Below are 22,161 nucleotides of genomic sequence, written 5' to 3' on the forward strand. Positions count from 1 at the left end.
CCATGGGTAACCCAGGATGAGGGGTTGGCCTGGAGAGGGGAGCAGGTGAAACTGGATAGTTTCTTGATGGTTTCCGGACAGACCCATCGAGACCGGGGCCGTGACATGAGTGACCGATCCGAGTAAGTGTCCGTCCAGTGCCCGGGCAGGAATAGGAGGTGTCAAACGGAGGTTCTCCAGTCCCAGTTGGCGTGCCAGCTTGACGTCCATTATGTTGGCTCGGGCGCCAGAATCCACCAGAGCAGCCAGGGTGTGAGTTGAGTCAGAGAGGCGGAGGTGAACTTGCAGCAGGGGTTTGCGGTCGGAGGACTGGATGGTCATAGAACTCGACCGGACTCCCCTACGCCCGGTGAGCTTCGGCCCTTTAAAGGGCAGGTTACCACACGATGTCCATCACCTCCACAATAGAGGCAGAGGTTTGAGGTGAAGCGGCGCTGGCGCTCTGCAGGAGTGAGGGAGGCTCGCCCAATCTCCATAGGCTCAGACTGATCAAGCTGACCTGGGTGAGTGGCAGTAGATGACAGGAGCCCAGTCGGATCTCTCCGAATGCCGGTAGTAGGTGGACCTTGGCGCCCCCTCTCACGACGACGGGTCTGTATCCTTCTGTCGATCCTGACAGTCAGTGCGATGGCTTCATCAAGAGTGGAAGGCAGTTCATGGGAGACCAACTCGTCCTTGATATAGTCAGCCAAACTATGGAAGAACGCGTCCACCAACGGTGGTGTGTTCCAAGAACTTCGTCTAGCCAGGGTTCGGAAGTCGATGGAATGGTCTGCGACTGTACGTCTGCCTTGTCGAATACTGAACAGTTCACGAGACGCCTCTGCGGTGGGTGAATCCAGGTCAAACACCTTCAGCATCTCCTCAGCAAACAGGTCGAAGGTTGCACATGCGGGGGGTTTGACGTTCGAACTCTGCTGTTCCCCAGAGTCGAGCCCGGCCCGTCAGGTGAGTGATGGCATACCCAACTTTAGCCCCCTCCGTGGCGAAGGTCCTTGGCTGCAAGGAGAACTGAAGTCGGCAGCTAGTCAGGAATGGCCGGACCTGGGTTGAATCGCCGTTGAACCGCTCGGGGTTTCCAATCTTGGGTTCCGGAGCAGCGGCTGCAATGACCGGGGCAGGTAACTCGGGGGCTGGGCTGGTGGGCAGACTGGCTGGGGTAAGGTTGGTGAGGAGTTGAATGAGCATGGCGAGTTGTTGTTGCTGCTGCTGGAACTGCTGCTCATGCTCATCGGTTTCCATGTCGGGGAAAGTGTGCGCTGAGTCCATAATGGTCAGATCGTACTGTCACGATTCAGACAGACGACCAGAGGACCACAATTGCGTCACACCAGAAAGTTTATTAAACTTAAGGGAAAAGGGGAAGTAGGGGAGTGAATGAAGGCTCCAGGGGTAACAGGGATCCCGTCCAATCGCGCTGGGTCTGTGCCCCCCCAGTGGCAGCGATGCGTCCTATGAAGCCGGTGGTGGGTGGTCCAGAAGTCCTGGGGGGAGACACAGACACAACAGGGCAGAATGAAACCAGGCAGCAGTACAGTTCAAGGGAATCCAAAATACGTAGTAGCAAGGCAGAAGGCTGGTCAGAGTTACCGGGATTGAAGAGTAGTCAGGAGTCGTAATGGCAGAAGCAGGTCTGGATCTCCTAAGGCAGAAGAGTATCCAATAAACAGGCAGGTCCGGGGTCACAAAACCAGGGTGAGCCAGAAGCGCGAGCAAACAGGTTCCGGGTGTGAGCTTTGCAGACGATCTGACACCGGAGAGCTGAAAGACAGGGCCTTAAATACTGGGAGAGGTTAGTGGGTAATGCAGCGCAGCTGGCAGAGTAATTAGAGCCGAGCAGAGCAGGGACAGGTGGAGCTAGTTAGGCTGAGTAGAGAGAGGGAGGTGAGCAGAGTGGAAGATAGTGGAAACCAATAAAGGTGGTAACCCGGTGGAGTGAGAGGGCTCATGACAGTGACCAAATACTTATTTTCCACCATAATTTGCAAATAAATTCATAAAAAATCCTACAATGTGATTTTCTGGATTTTTTTTCCTCAATTTGTCTGTCATAGTTGACGTGTACCTATGATGAAAATTACAGGCATCTCTCATCTTTTTAAGTGGGAGAACTTGCACAATTGGTGGCTGACTAAATACTTTTTTTCCCCACTGTACTTGTTCTCCCCACTGTATGTGTATATTCTTAAATTCCATTCCTTACTTAGATTTGTGTGTATTGGGTATATGTTGTGAAATTGTTAGATATTTCTTGTTAGATATTACTGCACTGTCAGAGCTAGAAGCACAAGTGTTTCGCTACACCCGCAATAACATCTACTAAACACGTGTATGTGACAAATCAAATTTGATTTGATTTGTATTTAAAATAACACAATAGCATTTTCATTAGTTTATGTTATTGTAGGCGATCTGCAGCCACTTACTCAAATCAAATCAAATTGTATTTGCCACATAAACCGAATACAGCAGGTGTAGACCTTACAGTGAAATGCTTACTTACAAGCCCTTAACCAACAATGCAGTTTTTAAGAAAATAAAACAGGTCAGGGACAAAGTTGTGGAGAAGTACAGATCAGGGTTGGGTTATAAAAAAATATCAGAAACTTTGAACATCCCACAGAGCACCATTAAATCCATTATTAAAAAATTGAAATAATATGGCACCACAACAAACCTGCCAAGAGAGGGCCGCCCACCAAAACTCACTGACCAGGCAAGGAGGGCATTAATCAGAGAGGCATCAAAGAGACCAAAGATAACCCTGAAGGAGCTGCAAAGCTCAACAGCGGAGATTGGAGTATCAGTCCATAGGGACACTTTAAGCTGTACACTCCACAGAGCTGGGCTTTACGGAACAGTGGGCAGAAAAAAGCCATTGCTTAAAGAAAAAAATAAGCAAACACGTTTTTTGTTCGCCAAAAGGCATGTGGGAGACTCCCCAAACATATGGAAGAAGGTACTCTGGTCAGATGAGACTAAAATTGAGCTTTTTGGCCATCAAGGAAAACGCTATGTCTGGCGCAAACCCAACACCTCTCATTACCCCGAGAACACCATCCCCACATTGAAGCATGGTGGTGGCAGCATCATGCTGTGGGGATGTTTTTCATCAGCAGGGACTGGGAAACTGGTCAGAATTGAAGGAATGATGGATGCCGCTGAATATAGGGAAATTCTTGATTGAAACCTGTTTCACTCATCCAGAGATTTGAGACTGGGACAGAGGTTCACCTTCCAGCAGGACAATGACCCTAAGCTAACTGCTAAAGCAACACTTGAGTGGTTTATGGGGAAACATTTACATGTCTTGCTATGGCCTGGTCAAAGCCCAGACCTCAATCCAATTGAGAATCTGTGGTATGACTTAACGATTGCTGTACACCAGCGGAACCCATCCAACTTGAAGGAGCTGGAGCAGTTTTGCCTTGAAGAATGGGCAAAAATCCCAGTGGCTGGATGTGCCAAGCTTATAGAGACATATCCCAAGAGACTTGCAGCTGTAATTGCTGCAAACGGTGGCTCTACAAAGTATTGACTTTGGGGGGGTGAATAGTTATGCACGCTCAAGGTTTCTGTTTTTTAGTCTTATCTCTTGTTTGTTTCAAAGTGGTAGGCATGTTGTGTAAATCAAATGATACAAACCCCCAAAAAAATCAATTTTAATTCCAGGTTGTAAGGTAACAAAATAGGAAAAATGCCAAGGGGGGTGAATACTTTCGCAAGCCACTGAAGATAAGTAAAAAAAATAAAAAATAGCAAATAATAAAAGATCAGCAGTAAAATAAAATAACAGTAGGGAGGCGATATACAGGGGGTACCGGTACAGAATCAATGTGCGGGGGCACATGTTAGTCGAGGTAATTGAGGTAATATGTACAGGTGGGTAGAGTTAAAGTGACTGCATAAATAATAAACTGAGTAGCAGCAGCGTAAAAGAGGGGGTTGGGGTGGGGGGGCAATGCAAATAGTCTGGGTAGCCATGATTAGCTGTTCAGGAGTCTTATGGCTTGTGGGTAGAAGCTGTTAAGAAGACTTTTGGACCTAGACTTGGAGCTCTGGTACCGCTTGCCATGCGGTAGCAGAGAGAACAGTCTATGACTAGGGTGGCTGGAGTCTTTGACAATTTGTAGGGCCTTCCTCTGACACCGCCTGGTATAGAGGTCCTGGATGGCAGGAAGCTTGGTCCCAGTGATGTGCTGGGCTGTACGCACTACCCTCTGTAGTGCCTTGAGGTCGGAGGCCGAGCAGTTGCCATACCAGGCGGTGATGCAACCAGTCAGGATGCTCTCGATGGTGCAGCTGTAGAACTTGTTGAGGATCTGAGGGCCCATGCCAAATCTTTTCAGTCTCCTGAGGGGGAATAGGCTTTGTCGTGCCCTCTTCATGACTGTCTTGGTGAGTTTGGACCATGATGTTTGTTGGTGATGTGGACACCAAGGAACTTGAAGCTCTCAACCTGTTCCACTACAGCCCTGTCGATGAGAATGTGGGCGTGCTCAGTCCTCTTTTTGTCCCTGTAGTCCACAATCATCTCCTTTGTCTTGTTCATGTTGAGGGAGAGGTTGTTATCCTGTCACCACACGGCCAGGTCTCTGACCTCCTCCCTATAGGCTGTCTCATCGTTGTCAGTGATCAGGACTACCACTGTTGTGTCGTCGGCAAACATAATGATGGTGTTGGAGTCGCGCCTGGCCATGCAGTCATAGGTGAGCAGGGAGTACAGGAGGGGACTGAGCACGCACCCCTGAGGGGCCCCCGTGTTGAGGATCAGCGTGGCAGATGTGTTGTTACCTACCCTTACCACCTGGGGGCGGCCCGTCAGGAAGTCCAGGATCCAGTTGCATAGGGAGGTGTTTAGTCCCAGGGTCCTTAGCTTAGTGATGAGCTTTGAGGGCACTATGGTGTTGAACGCTGAGCTGTAGTCAATGAATAGCATTCTCACGTAGGTGTTCCGCTTGTCCAGGTGGGAAAGGGCAGTGTGGAGTGTAATAGAGATTGCATCATCTGTGGATCTGTTGGGGCGGTATGCAAATTGGAGTAGGTCTAGAGTTTCTGGGATAATGGTGTTGATATGAGCCATGACCAGCCTTTCAAAGCACTTCATGGCTTCAGACGTGAGTGCTACGGTCTGGTAGTCATTTAGGCAGGTTATCTTAGTGTTCTTGGGCACAGGGACCATGTTGGTCTGCTTGAAACATGTTGGTATTATAGACTCAGTCAGGGACATATTGAAAATGTCAGTGAAGACACTTGCCAGTTGGTCAGCGCATGCTCGGAGTACACGTCCTGGTAATCCGTCTGCAATCGCTGGAGAACAAACTGGACGAGCTCCGTTTAAGACTATCCTGTCAACAGGACACTAAGAACTGTAATATACTATGCTTTTCGAAGTCTTGGCTGATCAAGGACATGGATAATTCTGCTCGCCTGAGTTAGAATACCTCATGATAAGCTGTAGACCATACCAAGAGAGTTTTCATCTATATTTTTCGTAGAAGTCTATTTACCACTACAAACTGATGCTGGCACTAAGACCGCACTCAATGAGCTGTATAGGGCCATAAGCATACAAAAAAATGCTCATTCAGAGGCGGTGCTCCTAGTGATTTTAATGCAGGAAAACAAATCCGTTTTACCTCATTTTTTCCAGCATGTCACTTGTGCAACTAGAGGGGAAAAAAACTCTAGATCACCTTTACTCCACACACATAGACACATACAAAGCTCTCTCTCGCTCTCCATTTGGCAAATCTGACCATAACTCTATCCCCCTGATTCCTGCTTACAAGCAAAATATCAAACAGGGAGTACCAGTGACGCGCTCAATACGGAAGTGGCCCAATGAAGCGGATGCTAAGCTACAGGACTGTTTTGCTAGCGCAGACTGGAATATGTTCCGGGATTCATCCAATGGCATTGAGGACTTTACCACATCAGTCACCGGCTTCATTAATAAGTGCATTGATGACGTCGTCCCCACAGTGATAGTACGTACATATCCCAACCAGAAGCCATGGAATACAGGCAACATCCTCACTGAGCTAAAGGCTAGAGCTGCTGCTTTCAAGAAGCAGGACACATGAATCCAGACGCTTATAAGAAGTCCTGCTATGCCCTCCGACGAACCATCAAACAGGCAAAGCATCAATACAGCACTAAGATCGAATCCTACTACACCGGCTCTGACACTCGTCGGATGTGGCAGGACTTGCAAACTATCACGGATTACAAAGGCAAACCCAGCCGAGAGCTGCCCAGTAAAGCGAGCCTACCCGACGAGCTAAATGCCTTCTATGCTCGCTTCGAGGCAAACAACATTAAACCATGTGTGATAGCACCAGCTGACTGTGTGAAACATGCATGAGAGCATCATCTGTTCCAGATGACTGTGTGATCACGCCCTCCGTAGCCGATGTGAGTAAGACCTTTAAACAGGTTAACATTCACAAGGCCTCCGGGCAGACGGATTACCAGGACGCGTACTCAGAACATGCGCTGACCAGCTGGCAAGTGTATTCACTCAGTGGCGTGTATTCATGGTTGCCGAGGGAAGCCAGGTTTCCCAACATTTTTTACTACAAAACACATAGCAAATAATAATATATTTCGTCTCCCTGTGTTTCATAGTTTTCCTTCTATTCTTAAGAGGCTGAATGTATTTCACCGGAGAAGTATCCGAGCAAGCGAAACAGCGCCCCCCTCTCTCTCTTTATGTATAGGCCATCTATCTGATGCTGGTCAAAAAGAGTATGACATTGTTGCCGCCCGTAGCATTGAATGCAAGGGCAGCCAGCAAGCATTTGGCCTCCCTTGATAAAAAAAGTATAAAATAATAGCCAATCAGTGTTGAGCTAAACTGAGTGAGCTCAACTGTGAATGGTCCTGGCGCACCAAAAAAAAGTGTCAAGGGATGCCAGTTTAGATTTGGCTTCACTCCTATCAAATCCCATTGAGAGGAACTGTACGTAATTGACAGAAACAACTTGAATTTTGCATCTCGTTGTGTTGTTGTCCTCCGGTGGCTGGCTAGCTAGCTAAAATTGGCCCTTTCCTAAATTAGCCATGGATGGAGATAGGGATTTGGACTTGTGGTTTTACTTAATTCTCCGTACTGGCCAAGGATTATAACGGCGATTCTGATCCAACTGTAAAAATTCATACATTGTGCCCCTGGCTGAGAGGATGAAAGGTCAATATGTAGCTAGATGTAGTAGGCTAATGTTAACTAGCTAACGTTGCCCATGAAAGGAAGTTAGGCTAGCGAGCAAGCATTTTAGCCAGGTAGCCTAGGACAACAAAAAATAAAAGCATATACTGTATGACAAAGTCAAAGACCGTTTCATCAACATGAAAGAGAGGATGATGTCATTGGCGTTTCTCTACAAGTAGGGTGAGTCAACATGTTTTTTTCTACTTGCACGAACGAACGCACGCACACACACACACAGAAATCAGAACCATGGACAGCCACATCATATTTAGCTTACGTTGATTGGATTTAATCATTTTTGGTATCTTTTAGTTGTCACTGACTTAAGCATAAGGGATTTGGTGATGTTGAAATGTTTTAGTTGAAATGGTGCTGGAATAGTGGAGTCAGCTCCTGTTTTCTTTGCAACTTGCGGTAAATCTCCATGGTTCTAAATCAATAGTTGTTTAGTAGTCAGAAAATGTCGGAAACATTCACTTGGTTGACCATGCTGTAGGTCATGTTACATGCAATATGCTTTGTGGAATTCACCGGACAGAGGTTGCTCTCCGGTTTTCTGATGAAACAAAGTTTTGGTTGAATTTATTCTGCCACTGTGTTTTCTTATTGTCTCAGCCTTAGGCCAATATATACTATATATACAAATGTATGTGGACACTCCTTCAAATTAGTGGATTCGGCTATTTCAGCCACACCTGTTGCTGACAGGTGTATAAAATCGAGTACACCGCCATGCAATCTCCATAAACAAACATTGGCACTGTCATAGGATGCCACCTTTCCAACAAGTCAGTTGGTCAAATTTCTGCCCTGCTAGAGCTGCCCCGGTCAACTGTAAGTGCTGTTATTGTGAAGTGGAAACGTCTAGGAGCAACAACGGCTCAGCCACGAAGTGGTAGGCCACACAAGCTCACAGAACTGGACCGCCGAGTGATGAAAAATCGCGTAAGAAATCGTGTAAAAATCACCTGTCTTTGGTTGCAACACTCACTACCGAGTTCCAAACTGCCTCCAGAAGCAACAACAGCACAATAACTGTTCGTCTTGAGCTTCATGAAATGGGTTTCCATGGCCGAGCAGCCGCACACAAACCTAAGATCACCATGCGCAATACCAAGCGCTGGCTGGAGTGGTGTAAAGCTCACCGCCATTGTGACCAGCCTTTCAAAGTGCTTTGAAAGGCTGGTCATGGCTCACATCAATACCATCATCCCAGACACCCTGGACCCACTCCAATTCGCATACCGCCCAAACAGATCCACAGATGACGCAATCTTTATTGCACTCCACACTGCCCTTTCTCACCTGGACAAAAGGAACACCTACGTGAGAATGCTGTTCATAGACTACAGCTCAGCGTTCAACACCATATTGCCCTCCAAGCTCATCACTAAGCTAAGGTCCCTGGGACTGAAGGCTGGATCCTGGACTGCTTAGTCACCTCCTGTACTCCCTGTTCACCCACAGCTGCGTGGCCTATAGGGTGGAGGTCAGAGACCTGGCAGTGTGGTGTCAGGACAACAACCTCTCCCTCTATGTGGGCAAGACAAAGGAGCTGATCGTGGACTACAGGAAACGGAGGGCCGAACACGCCTCCATTCACATCGACAGGGCTGTAGTGGAGTGGGTCGAAAGATTCAAGTTCCTCGGTGTCCACATCGCTATAGACCCAACAGTTGTAAAGGGCCCTCAGATCCTCAAAATGTTATACAGCTGCACCATTGAGAGCATCTTGACTGGCTGTATCACCGCTTGGTATGGCAACTGCTTGGCATCCGACCGCAAGGCTCTACAGAGGGTAGTGCGTATGGCCCAGTACATCACTGGGACCGAACTCTCTGCCATCCAGGACCTCTATACCAGGCGGTGTCAGAGGAAAGCCCTAAAGACTGTCAAAGACTCCAGCCACCCAAGTCATAGACTGTTCTCTCTGCTACCGCACGGCAAACGGTACAGGAGCGCTAAGTCTGGGACCAAAAGGCTCCTGAACAGCTTCCACCCCCAAGCCATAAGACTGCTAAATAGTTAACTAAAAAGCTATCAGGACTATCTACACTAACTATTTTTGACTCTATGCACACACACTGGACTCTACCCACACACCCACACATACTTACACTGACACTCAAACACACACACACACACACTCCCACACTCATCACATACGCTGCTGCTACTGTCTATTATCTATCCTGTTGACTAGTCACTTTACCCCTACCTATATGTACATATCTACCTTAAGTTTCTCATACCCCTGCACATTGACTCGGTACTGGTACCCCGTGTATATAGCCAAGCTATCATTGCTCATTGTGTATTTATTCCTTGTGTTATTATTTTTTATATTATTTTATGATTGTATTTTGCATTCTTGGGAAGGGCCTGTAAGTAAGCATTTCACTGTTAGTCTACACCTGTTGTTTACGAAGCATGTGACAATTAAAATGTGATTTTATTTTATTTTAGCTAAAATGAACCCTGTGTTAGTATTCCCATAAATGTCAATTTAGCTTTGAAAATGCAGCTGTTTTGGTGGATTAGCCAAAAATGCATGATCAAGTCGACTGGATATGTATTTTTGAAGCATGCTTTACCATCAAGGCATACTCAGCCAAACCAAATAGACTCCAAAGCAAGCATGGAAAACCACTTGTTGAGTGGGAGTGAGATCTCTCCCATTCATTCTCAACATCCAAACAGCAGCTGGAGCGATGAGGGACAATGGATAACGATCAAGTACAAGATGACAGCGGCACCGTCCCTTTTATTTCCATGACAGTGGACACTGCACAGTAACACCCCCCCAACCCCAAAACACTGCCCCCCCCAACTACTTAATTTACACACCAGATTGCACACCATCCCTCCACCCCCCCCCAATGCCCAGCCCACCCCTTGCCCAGACTGTCCATCCACTCCTCCTGCCCCCTTTCAGACCTCCAGTCAGACCCACCGTATGGTAATTGATCAAAGAGACTCCGGGAATCAAATGAGCTGGAAGGACATCAAGCAGCCGGTCTCTGTCCCCTAGCCTCCCTCAGCCTTGGGGAGTGCGGCTGGGCTAACGCTGGGCTCTGTGCCTCTCTACCCCCTCCTCCACCCCCAGATCCCCCATCTATCCCCGTCTCCAGGCCTGGCCCTATAAAAGCCCGGTTAATGAAGCATTACACTAACTGGCAGATGTCCTGTATTGTGACACGGCTACAAAAAACAATATGGCTGCATCTTGCATATTAGCATGACAAAAGGGGGTGCACTAGGGGATGACATGTTTTGACTGCTTTTTCTCTAGGCTACTTTTTTTCTTTTTCTTGGGTACACTTCTTTTTTGGGCTTGATTTTTTATTGGAAGAGTTGCTTGCCTTGTGTTTCCTAGTCAGCTATCGCTGGTCGAGTTGCTGTCATAGACAGTTGGGGTGTTGGGCAACTTGTTGCTCAGTGTCACCTCCTGTCACATTGGTTTGCATCAGGTCAGGTGTTTTCTCATACCATCTGCAGACTGGAGACTAGATATTAATGTCAGTCTGATTGTTTGACATTTTCTCCAGTCCTACAAACTATTCACTGTTATCAAAAACTAAAATGTATTAACTCTTGACAAGCAACTGCATCATTCATCTTCACCTGCATCATCTGCTACTGTATGACTGTTATGAATGAACTGAAGCAGGGAAGAGGAGATGGAGTGCCAAGGGGGCATGGTTGTTGTTTGTCCTCAAGTCACACTTTTGAGATAATTGGGGTTTTGTAGAAAATGCTGTTGAAAGGAAACATGTCGCAAATGCCTATTTAAAGCAAACAGAGAGGAACTCATTGGGGTGATGCCATTGTGTCAACCCCCTAAATAACTGCCTCTGCCCCTGTCTGTTGGCCTGCTAGGTTATGGATGGACGGATATGCAAAAAAGAAGGCCTGTTTACTGTCTCTGGCTGGCCTGCGCAGGGGACCCTCACACACACCACAACGCGCACACACACACACACACACACACACACACACACACACACACACAGAGAGAGACTCTGCCCTGTCTCTTCTCTCACACACAGACACACATACAGGGTCCTGTCCCTATTCCGTGCAGAGGCACCAGCCCCCTCCCCTCAGCCCTGGTCAGCCCCGCGCCGTTTGGAAATGTTTTCTGCTTGAGTGTGCAGACCATTGTTTCACCTCTTTTAATCACTCACCAGCTGCTAGGGTCAGAGAATGGAGCCCCACGCGGGCCCAGGTCCATGTCACTTGTGAGGTCTTGGCGACGGGTTTTGGGGGGGGGGGGCGCACCGCCGCCTGCTGCAACCCCAGCAGCAGGCCGATTCATGTCGCAACTGTGAGAGAGACCCTCTTTCTCTCCCTCTCTCTTTCTTTTTTAATCTTCCCCCATCTCTCTGTCTCTATCACTCAAACAGCCCCCACCGCCACTATCACCCTCAGTTCAGTCCTTATGTTGTTGTGCAAGTTCCACCAGAGAGAGGAAATGGCCGTTGAGCCCTTTCAGTTTAGCCCTTCTCTCAGACTCTTTCTTTCTTTCTCTCTTGCTCTCTTTTTTACCTTTCTTTCTCTCTCCCTGGACTGAGTGCTTGTGGGCATTAGGGCCACTGTGGGACCGTTCCTGGCTGCAGCTTGAAAGAGTGGATCTACAATGATCAAACCTCCTCATCTCCAGTCAAGCCAGCTGCAGGGAGAGAGGGAGGAAAGCAGAGAGAAGCCCACCACCAACAGATTAAGGCTGCACCCTATTCCCTATGTAGTGCAGTACTTTTGACCAGGGCCCACAGATCAGAACTACACCCTCACAGCAACATGTCTTTCCTGCTCTGCTCTCCCTCCGCAGTCGTGTCAGTTATCAACATCTGCCACACTAAGGCTTTAAAGGGACACGTTCTCTTTTTTTTTTCTAGTCGACAGGCTGCTGCACTGCATACAAGGCCTCAGTGATTTTCGCTTCACTCTGTGGGAATTTTCATTTAGGTTTTCAGTGTTCTGAGGCCCGTTGGCTGATTTAGAAGAGAAGTAAATTATGTTTCTTAAAGAATGTTGCTCTTACTATTGTTACCTTCCAGTTTACAGTGATGTGCATACTGTACACACATGATGATGAAGATAGTGAATTGGTCTCCAGAGTGGCGCAGTGGTCTAAGGCACTGCATCTCAGTGCTTGAGGCGTCACTACAGACCCCCTGGTTCCATTCCAGGCTGTATCACAACCGGCCGTGATTGGGAGTCCCATAGGGTGGCGCACAATTGGCCCAGCGTCGTCTGGGTTTGGCCGGTGTAGGCAGTCATTGTAAATAAGAATTTGTTCTTAACTGACTTGCCTAGTTAAATAAAGGTCAAATAAAAAATTGCATTAGTATTGGGGGATCCATCCAACACCAATGTGTAGCAACCAAACACAGATTTTAAAATGTGTCTTGTATCCGTAAAGTGACGACAATCTGTCAGAGTGTCCATGTGTCATGTTGTACCTGTTAATACTGTGTTGGAGTGTCCATGTGTCATGTTGTACCTGTTAAGACTGTGTTGGAGTGTCCATGTGTCATGTTGTACCTGTTAAGACTGTGTTGGAGTGTCCATGTGTCATGTTGTACCTGTTAAGACTGTGTTGGAGTGTCCATGTGTCATGTTGTACCTGTTAATACTGTGTTGGAGTGTCCATGTGTCATGTTGTACCTGTTAATACTGTGTTGGAGTGTCCATGTGTCATGTTGTACCTGTTAATACTGTGTTGGAGTGTCCATGTGTCATGTTGTACCTGTTAAGACTGTAGCTGTTTTCGAATACCCATACTAACATACTGTATACTACATACTTAATGAGTATATAATACACACTATATACTATTAGTTAATTTTAGTATACTGTAAACCAACGGTATCCTTTCTGTTGAGTGTACTAGCGCGTCAACCGTCTACCAGAAGTTAATACTGTTGCTATGCAACTTCTTGCTAGCTTGTTAGGATAGCAAACAAATTACTATATAGACATCTTACGACTTCATTAACAATGTCCATTGAGAATGCACAACGACTATACCACTTAGCTAAGCTAAGAATAACGTGAATAATCAAGTCAATAAACGTTGGGTAGTTAGTTAGATAGCATATATGTCATGTCTCCTCCCGTTGCTCCCCTCCGGCGCTCTGATTCGCCGGTCTACTGAGCCACCGGTCTGAGCGCACCACCTCTGCAACACCGGAATGGAAACCCAACGCACCCTAATCACCTCCAGCGCACCTGAACCTCATCATCTCATCACCACCCCTATATAGCCCTGGACTGTTCAGTGTTGTGTTGTGTGTGATTGTTAGTGTCTTGTCGTGTACTCGCTCTTTGTTGTTCTCTTGCTCAGTGTTAAGTAAACCTTTACATTGTTCAGTCTTGCATCTGCGTCCTGCCTCTTCGTATCCTCAGTACTCGTCACAATATAGTTAATATACTGGCAAGTTCGATGTATTAGTAGCCAACTAACGTTAGGTAGCTAGCTAACATACCGGTACATACAAGCAACTGCTGTAATGATATGCTATGCGATTCGTAAGGCTAGCGTAGCTAACAAATTGTCAGCCAACAGAACGTGTAACGTAACTTATTTGAAAAGTCATTACTTTATTACATTGCTCAACATTTTCTTAATATTTGTCATAATTAGTTAAAGCAATTAATTTGTATCCGCTCTCGTCAGACTTCCGCTGTATATTTCCCGCCATTTTCTTTAAATCTGAAAATGTTGTGAAACGACGCCCATTTTCTGAAGAATTGCATTATGGGCCCTAAAAGCACAGAAATAGCGTCCACTGCTAGTATAGTTCGTATTTTGGCGAATGTAGTACGACATCCGTGAACTTTTTGCATACTAACTATATTCATACTATGACCAATAAGCATACTACATTCTCAAATTATGTCACAAATAGGATGGTTAGTGCTGTTAGTATGAGCATTCGAACTCAGCTTGTGTTGGAGTGTCCATGTGTCATGTTGTACCTATTAATACTGTGTCTGAGTGTCCATGTGTCATGTTGTACCTATTAATACTGTGTCTGAGTGTCCATGTGTCATGTTGTACCTATTAATACTGTGTTGGAGTGTCCATGTGTCATGTTGTACCTATTAATACTGTGTCTGAGTGTCCATGTGTCATGTTGTACCTGTTAATACTGTGTTGGAGTGTCCATGTGTCATGTTGTACCTGTTAATACTGTGTTGGAGTGTCCATGTGTCATGTTGTACCTGTTAATACTGTGTCTGAGTGTCCATGTGTCATGTTGTACCTATTAATACTGTGTTGGAGTGTCCATGTGTCATGTTGTACCTGTTAATACTGTGTTGGAGTGTCCATGTGTCATGTTGTACCTATTAATACTGTGTTGGAGTGTCCATGTGTCATGTTGTACCTATTAATACTGTGTTGGAGTGTCCATGTGTCATGTTGTACCTATTAATACTGTGTTGGAGTGTCCATGTGTCATGTTGTACCTATTAATACTGTGTTGGAGTGTCCATGTGTCATGTTGTACCTGTTAATACTGTGTTGGAGTGTCCATGTGTCATGTTGTACCTGTTAATACTGTGTTGGAGTGTCCATGTGTCATGTTGTACCTGCTAATACTGTGTTGGAGTGTCCATGTGTCATGTTGTACCTGTTAATACTGTGTTGGAGTGTCCATGTGTCATGTTGTACCTATTAATACTGTGTTGGAGTGGCCATGTGTCATGTTGTACCTGCTAATACTGTGTTGGAGTGTCCATGTGTCATGTTGTACCTGTTAAGACTGTGTCTGAGTGTCCATGTGTCATGTTGTACCTGTTAATACTGTGTTGGAGTGTCCATGTGTCATGTTGTACCTGTTAATACTGTGTTGGAGTGTCCATGTGTCATGTTGTACCTGTTAATACTGTGTTAGAGTGTCCATGTGTCATGTTGTACCTGCTAATACTGTGTTGGAGTGTCCATGTGTCATGTTGTACCTGTTAATACTGTGTTGGAGTGTCCATGTGTCATGTTGTACCTGTTAATACTGTGTTGGAGTGTCCATGTGTCATGTTGTACCTGTTAATACTGTGTTGGAGTGTCCATGTGTCATGTTGTACCTGTTAATACTGTGTTGGAGTGTCCATGTGTCATGTTGTACCTGTTAATACTGTGTTGGTGTCCATGTGTCATGTTGTACCTGTTAAGACTGTGTCTGAGTGTCCATGTGTCATGTTGTACCTGTTAATACTGTGTTGGAGTGTCCATGTGTCATGTTGTACCTGTTAATACTGTGTTGGAGTGTCCATGTGTCATGTTGTACCTGTTAATACTGTGTTGGAGTGTCCATGTGTCATGTTGTACCTGTTAATACTGTGTTGGAGTGTCCATGTGTCATGTTGTACCTGTTAATAATGTGTTGGAGTGTCCATGTGTCATGTTGTACCTATTAATACTGTGTTGGAGTGGCCATGTGTCATGTTGTACCTGTTAATACTGTGTTGGAGTGTCCATGTGTCATGTTGTACCTGTTAATACTGTGTTGGAGTGTCCATGTGTCATGTTGTACCTGTTAATACTGTGTTGGAGTGTCCATGTGTCATGTTGTACCTATTAATACTGTGTTGGAGTGTCCATGTGTCATGTTGTACCTGTTAATACTGTGTTGGAGTGTCCATGTGTCATGTTGTACTTGTTAATACTGTGTTGGAGTGTCCATGTGTCATGTTGTACCTGTTAAGACCGTGTCTGAGTGTCCATGTGTCATGTTGTACCTGTTAAGACCGTGTCTGAGTGTCCATGTGTCATGTTGTACCTGTTAATACTGTGTTGGAGTGTCCATGTGTCATGTTGTACCTGTTAATACTGTGTTGGAGTGTCCATGTGTCATGTTGTACCTGTTAAGACCGTGTCTGAGTGTCCATGTGTCATGTTGTCCAATTTGTAAGTCGCTCTGGATAAGAGCGTCTGCTAAATGATGTAAATGTAATGTTGTACATGTTAAGACTGTGTCTGAGTGTCCATGTGTGTTGTCCTAACAGGATATGATGTACCAGCTGCTGCAGGGACTGGACTTCCTGCACTCACACCGTGTGGTTCACCGGGACCTGAAACCCCAGAACATCCTGGTCACCAGCGGAGGACAGATCAAACTGGCCGATTTCGGCCTCGCCAGGATATACAGCTTTCAGATGGCCCTGACCTCCGTGGTGAGAACCTTACTGTTATAAACCTGTTATAACCTCTTATAAACTGTCATAACACCAAGGATATACAGCTTTCAGATGGCTCTGACCTCCGTGGTGAGAACCTTACTGTTATAAACCTGTTATAATAACGTGAATAATCAAGTCAATAAACGTTGGGTAGTTAGTTAGATAGCATATATAGTCCCGTGTAGCTCAGTTGGTAGAGCATGGCGCTTGCAACGCCAGGGTTGTGGGTTCGATTCCCACGGGGGGCCAGTATGAAAAATAAAAAATTATGCACTCACTAACTGTAAGTCGCTCTGGATAAGAGCGTCTGCTAAATGACTAAAATGTAAACCGTTATAACGATATACAGATTTTAGATAGAACTGACCTCTGTGGTGAGAACCATACTTTTATCAACTATAACATAAACTCTTATAACACCCAATACTGATTATGTACTGAGTAGAGACTATGCTTGACCAGGATATTAGTGCTGAGTGATTAGTGCTTTTTGAGGTTGGTTCGGTTTCAGTTCAATTATTTAAAAAAGAATCACGGTTTTCAATGTCGGTTTCAATAACTATTTTCACATTAAATGCGCTATGCATTGTGTGCATTGAATGCTGTGACAACACAGAATAAAACATGTCATTAAAGTCCCATGATGGTAGTAACTGCACATTACTGCTTATCGCTTATTAACCATCCTAATACACCGTCTCTGGCGCTCGTCGGATGTGGCAGGGCTTGCAAACTATTACGAACTACAAAGGGAAACCCAACCGCGAGCTGCCCAGTGACGCCAGCCTACCAGACGAGCTCAATGCCTTTTATACTCGCTTCAAGGCAAGCAACACTGAAGTATGCGTGAGAGCACCAGCTGTTCCTGACGACTGTGTGATCACGCTCTCGGTAGCCGATGTGAGCAAGACCTTTAAACAGGTCAACTTTCACAAAGCCACGGGGGCAGATGGATTACCAGGACGTGTACTCAAAGCATGCGCGGATCAACTGGCAAGTATCTTCACTGACATTTTCAAACTCTCCCTGACCGAGTCTGTAATACCTACATGTTTCAAGCAGGCCACCATAGACCCTGTGCCCAAGGAAGTGAAGGTAACCTGCCTAAATGATTACCGCCCCATAGCACTCACGTCGGTAGCCATGAAGTGTTTTGAAAGTCATGGCTCACATCAACACCATTATCCCGGATACCCTAGACCCACTCCAATTCGCATACCGCCCCAACAGATCCACAGATGACGCAATCTCAATCGCACTCCACACTGCCCTCTCCCACCTGGACAAAAGGAACACCTATGTGAGAATGCTGTTCATTGACTACAGCTCAGCGTTCAACACCATAGTGCCCACAAGGCTCATCACTAAGCTGAGGACCCTGGGACTAAACACCTCCTTCTGCAACTGGATCCTGGACTTCCTGACGGGCTGCCCCCAGGTGGTAAGGGTAGGCAACAACACATCTGCCACACTGATCCTCAACACTGGGGCCCCTCAGGGGTGCGTGCTTAGTCCCCTCCTGTACTCCCTGTTCACCCATGACTGCGTGGCCAAACACGACTCCAACACCATAATTAAGTTTGCTGACAACACAACAGTGGTCACCGACAACGATGAGACAGCCTATAGGGAGGAGGTCAGAGACCTGGCAGTGTGGTGCCAGGACAACAACCTCTCCCTCAATGTGACCAAGACAAAGGAGCTGATCATGGATTACAGGAAAAGGCGGGCCGAACAGGCCCCCATTAACATCGACTGGGTTGTAGTGGAGCGGATCAAGAGATTCAAATTCACATCACATCACCAACGAACTATCATGGTCCAAACACACCAAGACAGTCATGAAGAGGGCACGACAACACCTTTTCCCCCTCAGAAGACTGAATAGATTTGGAATGAGTCCCCAGATCCTCAAAAAGTTATATAGCTGCACCATCGAGAGCATCCTGACCGGTTGCATCACCGCCTGGTATGGCAACTTCTCAGCATCTGACCGTAAGGCGCTACAGAGGGTAGTGCATATGGCCCAGTACATCGCTGAGGCCAAGCTTCCTGCCATCCAGGACCTATATACTAGGCGGTGTCAGAGGAAGGCCCAAAAAATTGTCAAAGACTCCAGTCACCCATGTCATACACTGTTCTCTCTGCTACCACACGGCAAGCGGTACCGGAGCGCCAAGTATAGAACCAAAAGGCTCCTTAACAGGTTCTACCCCCAAGCCATAAGACTACTGAACAATTAATGAAATGGCCACCTGGACTGTTTACATTGACTTCCCCTCCATTTGTTTTTACACTTCTGCTACCCGCTGGCTATTATCTATGTATAGTCACTTTACCCCTACCTACATGTACAAATTACCTCGAATAACTTGTACCCCTGCACGTTGACTCAGTACCGGTACCCCCTGTATATAGCCTCGTTATTGTTATTTTATTGTGTTACTCTTTATTTCATTTTTTACTTTAGTTTATTTAGTAAATATTTTCTTAACTCTTTCTTGAACTGCATTGTTGGTTAAGGGCTTGTAAGTATGCAGTTCACGGTAAGGTCTACACCTGTTGTAATCGGCGCATGTGACAAATACAATTTTGATTTGATTTATTCACATTACTTTAATAAAATATTTCAGTTGTTTTGTATATTATATGTACATTTGTTTTATATGATGACTTTATTATTTCATTCCAAGTCATCATCTCCTCTCTATAGAGCTGCTGCCTATGCTGTCTGACTAAATCACTATTTTGTAGTTCTTCTAAGTAAATAAGGCATACTTTTATGACTACTGAATAATACCAACTATCAATCACTTAGATTAGATCATGTATTTTCAGGTAGAGATACTGTACCTCGCGAAGCAAATGCTCTCTATCCCTCTCGATAGCGCGTTCTTCCATCTCTTCTCTCCCTCTCCGTTAGAGGAGGAGGCAAAGCGAGAGGATTCACTCTTAAATCTATCCAATATAAACCCAATGTGTTTCTATGGGCTTATTTTGGACCTAGCTTCTGTCTTTCCGCCTTTGGAACAATGACTCCCATTGTTAGGATGGAGATATGAGCATCTCGTCATTATATACAGATCTCTGCCCATACCGACGGACAAGTAGGCATGCAATGGATTATAGTCATTGTAGTTAATTACCACGTTTTCTGCGCTAAACTATATTGAATATTGGCCTGTTGGAAACTACAACTCCCTACCACATCACACAGTTTGGGCTTGATCTGATTTCTTTCTAGAGAAAGTGCGTGTTGAGCTCACAAAAAAAAAATGTAATTCAAATAATTGAACCGACTTCGGTCAATTAGTTGTTTAAAAAACAAACAAAAAACGAAATTTTGGTTAATCGCTCAGCACTACAGGATATACAGATTTCAGATGGCCTTGAACTCTGTGGTGAGCATCTTAAAGGAATAATCCACTTAAAACCACAAATTCCTATGATTTACATAGTTAAATAACACAAATATGTGAGAACAATATATGTTGTGAAAAAATATTGTTATAATAAGTTCAGAAGCAACGTGAAAATTGTTGTGGAAATCTGCAGAGCTCAAGTCGACTACAAAACCCACAATGCAATGTTCTATCCAGAAAAGCTGTCTAGCTCACTAGGTAGCTATCTAGAAAACGTAACTACAAACAATAATACCAAAGTCAATATCAGCATGCGAAGTAGTTAGCTAGTTGTAAATCCCTGAAACAAACTTCACTATCAATTTAGGAGTTACAATATCACCATGTTCAACCTGGTAGAGATTGTGTTTCTAGCATAAAGCTGTGTGAGTCAGGTTGCTATGGCAATGCACAAAGGCCCTGTGAGCCTGTAAGCAGGGAGAGGAGAACACTGTTTTGCGCCATAATAGTTGAAGGAAGAAAGGATATTAATCTAATGGCGCGCTGTGCACTTTGGGGACATTTGAACAACATATATACTTTGTTGTGACGATATAGACAGATGTATTTGTTCTAGAAGAGTTTGCCCATACCATCTATTGGCTTATTTGGCGATCTGGAGTGCAGGTAATTGTTTTAAAAGCATTATGAAATGTGATAGTTTGTTATCCCCCATATCCAGTGACTAGAACCTTATCATGATGACGTATTACGTCACATTACATTTCTAGGGTGGATTATCCCTTTAACGTTATACCAGTACACACACTGCACACCGTTTTTATGACGTTAAACCAAGTTCCTGGTTTAACGTGATGGTATAGAATATACTATATCATGTCAAATACATAGTTCACATGCTTTAAAACATATTTTCCTTGGTTTACACTTTTGGGACTATTCCATTGGTTCAATTATACAGGGCAAACCAAAACCTAAAGGTATTTCACATACTGCTACATACTGTATAACCAGACTGGTTCCTTTTCCTACAGTTTCACTAGCCAGCATACGTCCGATTAAGCCAGACTACTCTTCCTTTGATATCAGGTATTTACTGAAGATGAGAGATGAAATAACAGAGGTTATGTATTGAGACTGTGTTACTTCCCAATGTAAAGCATCATTTAATAGACTCCTTATCTCCCTCAGCCCTCTCCAACACAAAATACTTTCACCTGGGACAAACGACTGGCTTCAGGCCCTTACTCTGAAAACCTCTTCTCTCTCTCTCTCTCCCCATCTCTCTCTCCCCATCTCTCTCTCCCTCTCTCTCTCTCTCTCTCTGTGTCTGTCTGTGTGTGTCCATCTTTATCTCATTTTCTTCTTCTCTGCTATTGGTCAGTTAGTCCGCTCTTTTTTTCTCCAGTTGGGTGAACTTCCACTTACTGTATGTGTGGTTGCTTCCCAAATGGCACTCTATTCCCCTTTATAGTGCACTACTTTTGACCAGGACCCATAGTACACTTTAGGCCTATAGGGTGCCATTTGGAATGCATACTATGTTTTACTGAGCTGGTCGACCAATGAGAAGAGAAGTATCCTGAGTGGGAGGTGAAAGTGAGACTATAAAAGATTGGGACATGAGGCCACAGAAGTACAGAATGAGAGAGAGAAGGCAGGACGTTCTCCTGAGACACAGATGAAAAGCGGCTAATGTGATGTAACGGGCACTGAAAGGGCACCAGTCGGCAAGCCAGAGAGAAGACTGGTAAACAATATGGTGTAAAGTGAGAACGAAGGAAGAGCCGAAGAGAATCCCTGAAGTGGAGTGGACGTGACAAGGATGAAATGGACAAAGAGGGAGGGAGGGAGCTAGGGGGGACAGAGAGAGATTGAGTCAGCGATTCCCCCCTCTTCTCCTCCCACCCTTCTTCCATCAAGGCTTTGAAGTGGGACTTTCACAGCCAGATCGCTCCAAGTTGACTTCGAAATTGTCCTGAGGACGTCGGGAAAGGCCTTCAAAATTGGCCACTAGGGGCAACGATGAGCGATTTTACCTGGACAGAGGTGGCGGACGGGCGTAATCCCATGACTCCAGATCTGAAGGTCACGTGTTCAATTTTTTAACCCTATCCCAAACCTTAACCCTTAAGTTAACCATTCGGAATCCCATGACTCCTGATCCGAAGGTCACGTGTTTATTATTTGTTTTGATCTGTATTGTTGTGTGTCACATATGTTCTTTGGTGCAAATAAATGAAACCTAAAACACTCGTGTATTTTTTTTTTTTTTTTTTACCCTTTCCCAAACCTTAACCCTTAACCTAGCATTTCCCAAACTCGGTCCTCACTTTTTGGTTTTTGCCCTAACACTACACAGCTGATTCAAATAATCAAAGCTTGATGATTAGTTGATTA

General features: G+C 45.3%; 1 protein-coding gene across 2 annotated transcripts in view; it reads left to right on the forward strand.

Annotated features, from left to right (window-relative positions):
• The window catches only part of LOC121586747 (cyclin-dependent kinase 6), a 93,984-nt gene that overhangs the window by 26,494 nt on the left and 45,329 nt on the right, over positions 1-22,161 (forward strand). For both annotated transcript variants that reach the window (XM_041903697.2, XM_041903696.2), the window contains exon 4: positions 16,226-16,393. In XM_041903697.2, coding sequence (XP_041759631.1) covers positions 16,226-16,393 — 168 coding nt within the window. The remainder of the gene's footprint in view (positions 1-16,225; positions 16,394-22,161) is intronic.

Source organism: Coregonus clupeaformis, chromosome 17 (assembly GCF_020615455.1).
Source record: "Coregonus clupeaformis isolate EN_2021a chromosome 17, ASM2061545v1, whole genome shotgun sequence".
Lineage (NCBI taxonomy): Eukaryota > Metazoa > Chordata > Actinopteri > Salmoniformes > Salmonidae > Coregonus > Coregonus clupeaformis.